The sequence below is a fragment of the Polyodon spathula genome, chromosome 11 (assembly GCF_017654505.1).
Source record: "Polyodon spathula isolate WHYD16114869_AA chromosome 11, ASM1765450v1, whole genome shotgun sequence".
NCBI classification, from domain to species: Eukaryota; Metazoa; Chordata; class Actinopteri; order Acipenseriformes; family Polyodontidae; genus Polyodon; species Polyodon spathula.
In genome coordinates, this window is record NC_054544.1 from 15684044 (window position 1) to 15696525 (window position 12482).

At 36.3% G+C, this 12482-nt stretch overlaps 1 protein-coding gene across 1 annotated transcript in view; it reads right to left on the reverse strand.

Moving 5' to 3' along the window:
• LOC121323532 (collagen alpha-1(III) chain-like) overlaps positions 1-12482 on the reverse strand; it is a 47770-nt gene that overhangs the window by 16907 nt on the left and 18381 nt on the right. Inside the window, exons 3-25 of the mRNA XM_041264640.1 lie at positions 11503-11541; positions 10863-10970; positions 10414-10482; positions 10274-10318; positions 9791-9844; positions 9449-9502; positions 8959-9012; positions 8454-8507; positions 8241-8294; positions 7480-7524; positions 7117-7170; positions 6688-6732; positions 6199-6252; positions 5917-6015; positions 5790-5834; positions 4565-4663; positions 4205-4258; positions 3965-4072; positions 2575-2628; positions 2200-2298; positions 2011-2064; positions 541-639; positions 48-101 (exon numbers count right to left, since the gene is read on the reverse strand). Of these exons, the coding sequence (XP_041120574.1) occupies positions 48-101; positions 541-639; positions 2011-2064; positions 2200-2298; positions 2575-2628; positions 3965-4072; positions 4205-4258; positions 4565-4663; positions 5790-5834; positions 5917-6015; positions 6199-6252; positions 6688-6732; positions 7117-7170; positions 7480-7524; positions 8241-8294; positions 8454-8507; positions 8959-9012; positions 9449-9502; positions 9791-9844; positions 10274-10318; positions 10414-10482; positions 10863-10970; positions 11503-11541 (1494 nt within the window). The remainder of the gene's footprint in view (positions 1-47; positions 102-540; positions 640-2010; positions 2065-2199; positions 2299-2574; positions 2629-3964; positions 4073-4204; positions 4259-4564; positions 4664-5789; positions 5835-5916; positions 6016-6198; positions 6253-6687; positions 6733-7116; positions 7171-7479; positions 7525-8240; positions 8295-8453; positions 8508-8958; positions 9013-9448; positions 9503-9790; positions 9845-10273; positions 10319-10413; positions 10483-10862; positions 10971-11502; positions 11542-12482) is intronic.

Here is a 12482-nt window from a genome sequence, read left to right on the forward strand (position 1 = left end):
CACACACACAAATAGAAGTTATTAAACCCAGTAAGAGATGTACTCACTGCTGGTCCACGTTCACCTGGGGGGCCTATGTCGCCATTCTTTCCAGCAGCACCCTGAAAACGAAACACACGTTTTACATCATTACAAAATAGACAAAATAGCAAACCGGACACATAATCTCTGAAAACTAAATTACAATTCATACTTCTAGAGTTTTCACAAATAACACATAGCACTTTTGTTTATTATAAGTTTTCATATAATCTAAAATTATGTTATTAATTATACCATTAACAGTTATAAATTATGTTTAGAAATATATATATATATATATATATATATATATATATATATATATATATATATATATATATATATATATATATATACACAGATATAAGGATGGTGGTGCCACATTTCTCTGTTTATATTGGAAAATTAAAACCTTTCTCAGACTTAAACAATCTAGGGATTTTTTGTGTTATCAGGATAATCTGCTACAAATAACACTCAGTAAATGTGCAAAACAAATAACATATACAATGTACTTACATCAGGACCCCTAGGACCAGGGAAGCCCATCACACCAGGTGACCCTCTAGGTCCTGTGTTGCCAGGGGGACCGCTTCGCCCAGATTCACCAGGAGGACCCTGTTATTAAAACACAGTGGTCAGCTTAGAGTGAAGAGGGCACTTAGAAAACAGCATCACATGGTACACACAATTACAGCAGCAATTCAGTTATCTTAGAATCAGTTAAAGGGTAAAACCCTTTTCATGAGAGAATGTGTACATTGAATGAGTGTTTATTTTTCTGTTTAGTGGCTGTTCGGGGTGAAGTGCTTACTAGACCAGAAATGGACATCCAATCAGGTGTTTCACAATAACAGACAGGGCCAGCGTCAGGGAGGACGCGAGGGATGCGACTGCACCCAGGTCAGCCTCTGCTGGGGCCAATACCAAAGAGATTCTAGAATATCTTTGTCCATACCAATTTTTTTTTTTTTTTCGAAGTCCATTATCAATAAAACAAACAAACAAAAAAACTGTTCTTCCGGTGGTACTGTCAAAACACACATCAAATCAGAGCTACGTAGACGGGACTCAGCGTGAAACTTTATAATAGGTCAGTGTCGATTTAAAAAACAACAGACTGTTCCATTTATGGGGTGGGGGGTTTGCATTTCTTTCACAGCTGCTGTTTATTAAGATTATAACAAACAGTTTACTAATAACGTATATAATCACAAATACTTCTGAAAAAAATAAACACATAGGCTTATCAGCCAACATTAATTCTCTGTGTGAACTGCTACATCACACCCCAATTTTCCATAATAAACTTGCCTGGAAAAAAAAAAAAAAAAAAAAAAAAGCACTCTGTGGATGTAAGCTAACTTTTCCACAGTTGTGGTGAGAAGTACATAACGTATGGTATATCAAACATGCCATCAAAACACAAGCCGGGTTCAAAGCGAAAATAGCAGAAACGACAGCTTGAAATTTCCCCAAAAGAAGCAGAACGTGCTAAAAGAAGTGTACAGTAAATGCTTTAGAAGTGGACCGACAACAGCAGATGGAAGTATAGTGCGGCAGCGGAACTGCCAACCTCCTCCTCCCATGAAAAATAAACAACAGTTGAGCAGAGGAAAGACATGAATCAGAGACATCGGATTGGAAATATACAACAGCAAATACAAGGTACTGAATCATGTATTGTAAACCCAGTACCCAGTCAGACACCTTTATGTAATTTTTATGATCCAGCTACTTGGCCTGACTTTTGTACCAAACATAAAACATAAACATGTGCAGCTAAATAAACTGATGTTAAATTCCCCAAAAATCACATAAGATGTACTTCATCACAAGATGAACTCATTTTTGGAACAAAACTTCAATTAGATTTATTTTAGGTTGAGGGGGGAGGGGGGCCTACTTCACACTCTTGCACCTGGGCCCAGTGAATCCTAGCACCGGCCCTGATAACAGAAAAAAAGAAAATGGTTGGTATCAGCTTACCTGTGGTCCAGGACTGCCATTAGAACCAGGACTACCAGGACTTCCTGTCAACCCCTAACAAAAAATACATCATGTATTTATGAATTATGACAAAATGATAAGACATATTTTGTATTTGCATTTGATTTGAAATTAATTTTGGCTGTACTATCCACATCTACTGTAACTTGAATTTGAATCCATACATACTCTCATTCCAGAGATGCCAGGGCTGCCATTACTTCCAGGCTCACCAGAGCTTCCCTTCTGGCCAGCAGGACCTACTGGGCCACGCTCTCCTGCAGGACCCTGAGCAATGAAGGAATACATTATTAGATGTTCTGTTGCCAGATTGGCATTTGTTAATAATTAATAACGTACAAGACAAATTCCTTATCTTGAACCTTCCGACTTGCAAGTTAATTTGTTTATAAAACCAAAAAAATAATAATATATAGATAGGTTATGTAGTTTTTTACAGTATGTTCCTAATAATAATGTAGTAATGCATTTTTGTATAAAGTGTTGGTATATATCTAAATGGTCGAGTTTTGAGATGCATAAATAAATCAAGTTGTTATTTACCTTATTGCCAGGAAGACCATTGGCTCCAGCTGGGCCCTGGAAACCAGGATTACCCTAGCAACAGGAAAATAAATAATTATATTGTGTATATTTCAAACATATTCTACCACAGCACTCTCTTACACTGTCTTGAACACTAGGTATTCAGTACATATTTCACTAAATCACTACAACTGCTGCAGTTACCTCCCAGGGCTTTGGATAATATACCGTGCTCCACACACAGCAGCAGTGCCAAATAGAGTTGCTACGATTTGGTTGGATTTTAATACAATAACTTTTGTTTAAGTAATATGCACTATACAAATAAAAAGATCACATTTTGCATGCGAGTGACATTTAATGTGTGATTTATGGTATTCACACATTGTCAAACGATTTCTGTTAACAGAGAAAAACACACACACACACACAGTGCGTGAATGGTGTCTGACGAACCTTTGAAGGTTTAAAACAATCTTCAAATTCCTGGCTAGCGAACAAACCGTTGAACCTTCGAACCTTCTAATACAGCCCTACACATTCTGATGATGTACCACTTTCTAACACTACACCAGCTCTATAGTCCAGATCATGGCTTCTATCAAAGTGAAAAACAACGTCCACAAACTTAAACTTGAAGCTTATGTATAAACACCAGGTACATTCAAACAGTATTCCAATTCCAAAAGAAAAGAAGATAGTGGCAGACAAGATTAAAAAGACACGCAAATAGAATAATCTAACTAGATTATCCGTTACCTAACTGATTTGAGTTTGTTTCAAGGACTCGAAGTCAAGGATTCGTGACTTGGACTCGAATGATAGTGACCCAGACTGGGACTGGGATTCCAGGTTTCAAGGACTCGACTACAAGTCTGGTTTAAACACACAGAATGTGATCCCCAAGCTCAGAAAAAGAGTTTGTGTTTATGCTGTAGTTGTTCAGCCTGTTTTCCATTGGTCAGTTGAACGGAGCTAAAAGAGTTATAAAATGAATTCTGTTTATTTCCATTAGCAACAGATTGGGACTCTACAGTAAGAGTGTTGGTTGGTCAAACTCTTAATCATTTGATGGGTATTACACCTCAAATAGAAAACAAAATCCAGTATGTAGAATAGAGGGAAATATTGGAGGTTGGTTAAATAATCTCTACATGGCAATTAGCAATATACACTGTTTTTTCCCCCCATTGTGGCCGGATGCAGATATCTAGCTTGTTGCAGCATCAGTTCGTTATCTGAATGAAAGTTTAACTGACTGGTTTCAAGGGGCAGATGGAAACAAAGCTTTAGCTCCAGCCAAAAAAAACCAAACATTGTTTCTAGTTTAAGAGCTGCATAGTTTTACATTATAATACAGTTGTGTTTGTTTTTATATAAATTAAATAAACAAAGTGAGGCATCTTACTCTCTCTCCAGGAGAACCACGAAGGCCATTTGTGCCTGGCTCACCGGGTTGACCTTTCAAGCCATCTAATCCAGGTGGTCCAGCAGGACCTTGAGCACCAGCGATACCCTAGGAAAAAGAAACAGTGCATTAACAGAGAATATGTCCGTTATATGGGTCTCAGCTCAACAAATGGTTCAAAAGATGGATGCACATTTTTTTTTTTTTTTTATATATTTTTAAAAATGTTTAGAAACATACCACTTCTCCCTTAGGACCTCTTTCTCCTTTTCCACCAGCTCTGCCGGGTTCACCCTATACAAATAATAATTAAATATGACATGATTAGAACACTTTTGGAACACATTGGTGAGGTTTACATATTGCACGAAAATTCAGTTTCTCAGGTTGAAAAAATGCAACGACAATAGCATGGGAAACTCCCACTTCCATGTAAAACATTGTATTTAGTACCATTTTCTCAGTATCAGTTATAGGCAGAAGTCTACAGTGTATGATGCCACTAGAGTTGAAGTACAGGTGGTTAGGCTAGAAATCAGATCACAGGTAACACTTCCTAAAGAACTGCAGTGAAGTTTAACACAAGGAAGGTAGTCGTACCGTGGCTCCTTTTAGTCCAGGTGTGCCGTTTGAGCCAGGTGGACCAGGAAGACCAGCTCCTCCGGGCACCCCAGCAGCTCCAGGTATACCAGGTGGACCCTAAAATGATAGAATATGTTTGCAAATTCACTATTAAAGAAAAACAAATCATAACATTTTCTTACTATACAGTCAGTGAAATGCTACTGTTTTACACCTCCTGTGGCTCTAAACCAATGAAAACATTTTGTGTTACTTTGATACTTTATTCTTATTTTATGTTACAGCTGTTTATGCCTACACAAAATTAAAAAAATACAAATGTGGAACCAAAACCTGAAAACTATTTAAAAACAGAAATTATATTGTGGGCAACCATAAAGTGAACAGCCAAGCATCTGGTTTAACTAGACTCAACAATGATATTAGCACTTACAAAAAGTACATTTGTATTTTATCTCACAGTGCTGTCATAATCTTTTAATAAAAAAATTGAATAAAGAGGTCATGATAGTGGGAAACTATACCCAGCCGTGTAAGAGTATCGACATAAGTTTAAAGGTATTCATATATAATTAATGGTGCTACTACGTTGGTCTCGATAGGACTAATAACAGACTTTTTCCAACCCGCTGCCATACATGTCGCTAATCCACAAGCTCAGATTTTAGTGCGTTCAACCTGCTTTCCATCGGCCAGTGGAACCAAGCTGTATAGCTGGCTAAACTGAATCAGGCAAGTCATTAAAATAAATTATTTAACATCCTTTAAAATAGTCAGTTTTACTGTCATCATGAAATTGAAATCCCCATTTTTCCCCAATGAAATATCTCCCCCCATTAGATTTAGTGCAATTTCCAGTGCAATTTGTAGGAATAAAAACATATTAAGTTTGCATTTCAAGCAGTCTGACTTGCCTTGAGTTCCCCATACACTTTGATGCAGAAGTGGAGAGAATAAGAATGGGAAGCGCTGTATACATTAAGCAACCATGGTTTTTAAAACTTGTCATGGCCCACAGAGTGCTGACAAGAACCTTGACGGAATTTTATAGAAACCTCTCAGTGTATGAATATATTTTACATTACCTTCTATATCATCTTCAGAAAGATGAAGTAAAGAAATATGATATAAAGAGACCCTTAACCAGTCATTATACATTATTCTACATTTATATTTATTATTTAAAATAAGTGTCAAAAAGGGATACTTAGGTCACAATTCAAAGTAAAAAAAAGATACTTACAGTTCCGCCTTTTGGACCAGCTGAGCCATCCTTGCCAGGCATCCCCTGGTAAACAGAATTGGAGAATTAATAACCCAGTGCCAATTACTGTTTTATATACATTGTAATAAATGAGCTATTTACTTACAGGAGACCCTGTAGCACCAGCATGGCCCTGTGGCCCAGGCGGGCCTCTTGCTCCAGGGGTACCATCATTGCCACGAGTACCAGGGGAGCCACTTTCACCCTGTAGGGCAAGTTATAAGAGCAAAATAATATACAGAAAAACTCAATGCACTGAACAGTATTAACACACGTGCAATCTATTATCATTATCCCACGTTGTTTAGGAGCTGAATTATCACTGTTACAATATGTAAACACAAATGTGTGTCTAGTGTAATACAAATACAAGTATGCATTTACATACCTTAGGACCAGGCCCACCAGGGAATCCAGAAGTACCAGGAGGACCAGGGTTACCCTGAATAAAGTCAAAGTAGCCTATATGTTATACAACTTACAAAAACTAAAGAAAATTAATTAGGGTTACATCCCACATAAATGAAAGCCATAGGCCCTCTACTCAATGTAATTTTTGATTGATTCTGTATTTTCAATGCTTGGAAATCTAGGACATGATAAAATTATACAAAATTACGTACAAAGGTTTCTTCTGATTTATAGCGTAGTATGTATGTGCTGCAGTTTATATATTCTATCTATATGATCTAGTATAATGTATTGGTCAAAATGACATTGTTTTGGACATTACACTGCATTTGTACTGTTAAAGGTATTAATAAATTCCCAGAGATCATATTCTATGAGACTATGACATTCTCCTTGTGTATCCAATGTACACAATGTTTTTTTACAACACAGTAAAGACTTTAGAGTCTTTAATTAACATATTTACAGGTGATCCAGGAGATCCAGGAGATCCATCATTTCCACGAGAACCCTATAAACAAACATGAATGAAAGTTCTTTGAATACCAGAATTTCTTGTTGCACAAAACATCCTGCAGTTAAAACTTGTTTGTTTGTATAATTAATATCACTTTAACAAAGGTTTTAACTGTTCAACAATGCCGTACTGTGAAGAGGTTTAGGAGGAAGCATTCCTGTAAAAACGGCAGGCCACTATCACATCACAGCCTAGGAAAGACAACACCACTTAACGAGAGTAAACTGCTCTTTGGTGAACCCATATACTGTCAAATATGTTTATAAATAACACTTTAAAGCAAGTTAACTATTATTATTATTATTAATAGTATTATTGTCCGTTTTCTTCAGCAATACAGTTACTTGCTGTTGAAAAGATAGCTAATATATTACTTACTGGATGTCCTGGAAGTGCATTACGTCCCCTCTCTCCAGGTGGTCCTCGTTGGCCCTATAGATAGAGTTTTAGAATACAATTAAAAAACACAATACAGATAATACTTACCGTATCATCTTAGCAGTAAAATATTCAAAACAAGGGCTGCTTATGTACAACGGTATTACAATAATACTATGATAATATAATATGTACTGTACAATAATATGTACCGTACATTTGTGTCAACATTTTAGAATAATCGACTTACTGGTATATTGTATCAACATATAGGTAGTATCAAGTGGGAGTAGCAAACTCTGAGTGCTTAAAAATGTTATATCCAAGTAAAAGTAAAGATAAGTAACTGAACTGAACACTTACCGGTGGTCCTGGTTGCCCATTATTCCCAGGGACGCCAGCTTCCCCCTTTAAATATTAAAGAAGGACATTGTCATGTAATACTATTGGTATCGTATTTATCATAATTATACACATTTGTCCTGTTTGGTTCCTTACTAAAACTACATTCATGAAGAATACTGAATTAGCACTGTTTTGCCAATTATCACTTAATTTCACTTAGTACTTATTTGTTACATCCTTTATAATACCCAATTCACACTACCTAAATATTGTGCTATGAGCTTGCATTGAAACTATGTGATTCACACCCTTTATTCATAATCGCATTTTCAAAACCTAATGATCACATATGTGTGAACAGAATGCAAGTACCTCATGTCAGCAGCTTATGAATAACTGTATTATTTTGAAAACCAATACAAAAATGTCCTTTTTTGTGATAAGGGACAGCTATAAAGAATAGGAAGAAGGAGTACCAGGAGATAAAGTGAGCAAGGGAATAGGGTAACCAAAATGACGCTTTCATGTCGCTAAACCAACTCAACCACCTGCGTTCTTTTCACTTTGGCCACCAAAGAGGTCATGAGAATCCTTGTTTTCAGTTTGGACCTATGGTGTAGATACAACTGAGCACAGTATACAGTGTGTGCACTGTGTATAAACAGTTTTGTGTTAACGCGAAAACAAATTAATAGATTTTCAAAGTTCCTTTTTTGCAGCACTAAGAGAGAAAAGAGTAGCAGAATGAGTGTTACAGCCAATCAATACACTCAATATACCTTTGCTCCAGCAGCACCAGAATCACCTTTACTCCCATCACGTCCATCAAAGCCCTAGAAGAAGCAACACAGATCATGTTACTCAGAAGTTAGTGTAAGATTTGTAAAATTCCAAACAAGGTCCTAATTCAAAAGATTGAAATGATGACCCGACACTGTGTAAGATCAATTCAGTAGTCCTAAGTATATAATGAACATAGACATTTCACTTACTCTGTGACCCTTCATGCCAGGGAAGCCAGGCAATCCGTTAGGTCCCATCATACCCTAGAAAAATGAAAACAGCTTGATATTACAGTACTTATACGCCACAACACCTGCTGATCCAATAGTGAATTCCAGGTTAAAGGTGTGTGGCTCAATTTTAGCCTTTTTTTAAAACTGCGAAACACATTTTTTTTTATTTCATTTCATTTTTTTTTTTTTTTTTTTTTAAGTCTCCCTGGATTGGATCAACGACTGATCCGTGGACCGTGGCTATCCTTGGAGTTTTTTTTAAAATTGCGAAACACATTTTTTTTTATTTCATTTTTTTTAAATCTCCCTGGATTGGATCAACGACCGATCCGTGGACCGTGGCTATCCTTGGAGTACCTCTAACACAGGAGGTTGATGCGATCTTACAAGATCCAGCTGTGGATTATCCCACCACTGTTCATAAAGTATAGGTTGATCAAACCGACCCTGTTAGTCATCATGTTTTTCACAGTCATATTACCTGCAATCCTGGGGGCCCCTGTTCACCATTTCTACCAGGCCTTCCAGGTTCACCCTAACGAGAAGATGAAGGCAATACAATAATTTAATGTATGACAGTTTCAGTAAGGAATGCTAGATACTTACAAATAGGAGAGCACTAAAAATAAAAATAAGCTTAGACCAAAGTTATCATTACAGTCAGCACTACTGAGTGTCATCTATCAGATCAGTAACAGTTGGTATTATTGTTGTTACTTAATGTACAAGCTCTGTTGTTCAGATATGTATAAAAGATATGTCTTCATGTCACTCCGTTTATGGAGTTAAATTATTCTACAGCTGCTTTTATAACTTAAACATGCTTGAATTATTATATCTCATCCAGTACATAGAAGTCCTAACAGCACTAACAGACTGTTATAGGATTAAGTGATGCTTGATTCTAGATAAGAGTGTGCATTTTTATATTATGGCTTCTTTTTTCATGAGTAACAAGTTTATGTGCTTACATCTTTTCCAGAAGGACCCATTGAGCCTACGGGTCCTGGAGGACCAGGTGGTCCCTACAAAAACAATACATTTCCAAACTTCAGTTTTTTTTATGTCACATTTTTAAAATTATTTAACTATACACACAGTCCCATAAACTTTGATTTAATTCAGGCCCGTGTTAAAGGATAATACAGATTAGCTCACTGCCAAAATTACAAACACCATTTGATTACATGTATTTACATCAAACAATGTGTAACAACACTAGGGACAGACAGGCATTACTAAAACTAGGAAACACGACAAATTACACTTCTCTGGTGCGTACGAAACACAAACAGATAAACACAAGTACTTACACTCGGTCCCGGCTGTCCAGCCTCACCAGGAGGTCCTCGATGCCCATGAGAACCCTATATTGGCACAAGAAAGGAAAATTGATCTGCAAGATTTTTTTTTTTTTTTTTTTACACAAAAGCTTGGCTTGATATCAGTTTATCATAGCCACCCTGGGCCCCTACTTTCTGGGGACATTTATTTCTGATTCACCCCAAATGTTGCTCCATTTGTCAATGTTTTATTATGTCTGTGTATCTTTTGGGTTTCAACAGGGATGTTAATTGCTGCTATGCAAGTTGGTGAACTAAAAGCATTAGCATACTAATTATTCAATCCCCGAAAGAGATCTGCTCCAATCCCTGAGAGATACGCTTCAATGCAATCCAAATGGCTCTACGGATTCCTGTTGCTTTCCTAAGTGCTGATGGCTTCCATGATTTGAATGTGTTACTTATGGAGTAAATGTTAAGGACAACTATACAGATATTGTATCCAGTACTTACAGGGACACCAGGTTTTCCAGCTGGGCCAGGTGGACCCCGGGGACCCTAAAATTGACAAGAAATTTGAAACCATGAAATAAAAAATACAAAATGGAAAATAAAATAAATTATTTTCTTGTATGTAACAAGACATATCTTACAGGTTGGACAATAATTCCAGGAGTTATCTTTCCATCAGATTTAACATCATATGCTGGACTGAAGGTGTGCTAAAGAAAACAAAACAGTTTAAAGAAACCAAAAAGTAAAACAATATATATATATATATATATATATATATATATATATATATATATAGAGATAGAGAGAGAGAGAGAGAGAGAGAGAGAGAGAGAGAGAGAGAGAGAGAGACAGACACAAACACACAGACTTAGGTAACTCACAAACTAGATTTAGAACTTTTGTGAACTTTGTTTCCTGGTGTTTTTTTTTTCATTAATGCTACTAATATGACAAATCTAGTTAAGAATATTTTCTTTAATAAGTCACCCACCTATTTGTGTTTTGAAATTTTGGCTCCTTGTAACAATTTTGCTACAAACCTATCAAACTGATTGGAAGCCATAAAAGTAATAATAACAATACTCACCCCTCTCCAACTGGTGCCATCCTCCCTACAATCTGGACAAACTCCAGGTGATCCAGGAGGACCAGGAAGTCCTGGCTGACCATTCTTTCCAGGAATGCCAGGTAAACCCTATACAAAAAAACCCAACAACAATGAAGTGTGCAATCATATTGTCTTAGAATCCCCAAACACAGACTTTTTTTAATTCTCAGTAAGAATGTTTTAGACTAGTGTCTGTCTCTTGTAGAAGAACTACACAAGTAGACAACAAATCACCCACTGATTTAGAAATGGATGGACAGATTTTCAGTTTCTTTTACTACATTTTTGTGTATTCCATAATTTAAAGGTCCTTGAACATCTGAGTTTTGTTTATCAAAATGTAACAAGAAAACAGTTGCTTACTGTAGTTCTGATTTAGAGACCTGTGTGGTGTTGAATGTTTATGTGTTTGGTGGTTCCAGTTTATTTAGCTGCAAATAGGATCTTGTTTATTGTGCTGGTCTGAATTGTGTGTTAGTAAAGCATGATTGATTCATCTTCACAATTTAGTTCACTTCATACACTTTAATAAAAGATGGAGTCATTCTGTATTAACCACCCACATCAACCACTGGGAAAGGGGTTAGTTTTATGTATATTTTAAATATATAGTCCTTACCCGGTCTCCCTTCTCTCCTTTTCCAACAGTTGGTGGAGGCTTCGAAAAGAAAAGAAAAAAGTATTTCAAATGACATTATACATAATTTCATAATTACAAGTACTGTTATATATGTAGCTGTTGTCAGTGCTCCACATAAGGTTTTGGGTTATTGAGTAATTCACTCTCCAATTTAGACACTATCAGCATGATTTTTCAAAAGGGGCAAAATAAGAACTAGGTAGCAATGTGATTTCTAAAAGCTGATTTGGGTCACTATGTTTCTGGCTTTCAAAGGGTTTAGATGAAACGAGTCATTTATTCAGTTGTTGATGCTTTAAATATATAAATCAATGGTGTGGTTACATTAATCAGGCTTTAACACCTTTTGAAAATCATGCTGTCTGTGAGTAAAATGTATTTCAGGTGAGTAAAACACAACATTGGCTTAAAGTCATGAGTACTTTAAATAAATACTGTACATATATTAATGCTAACTTATGTTGTGTGCATTAACTACAGCCTTACATTTTAACTGCAATGTTTCTGGCAATTCCCAGGCAGGCTACAAGCTGTCCCATCATTTCTCTAGCTATCGCAAGCAGTATATTCACAACTGACCGTTGAGACGCCGGGAACTAACGAAGTACAGTACAATAAGCTTGATAACATGCAAAGTCAAGCTGTGTAGCTACACGTATTCGTTATGCATACATAATTCACATTATTGTCAATGCATAAAACGCCCTTTACGCAACTTACCTGGAGTGCTGGCTGTTGCATCACTATTACTGTACAATGGTGAGATTTAAAAGACGCTTTCACGTCATAATGTATATGACATATTTGGAACAAAAAATCTTGAAGCTGCATGTCCTTGTTGTAAGCACATTTTTGTCACATTGATAACTGCAGCAAATTTAACAATTTTTTTTTTCTTGTACAATACTACATAAAATACACAAATGTTTCACGAGAAACAGTTGCAAAAGTGATGATTT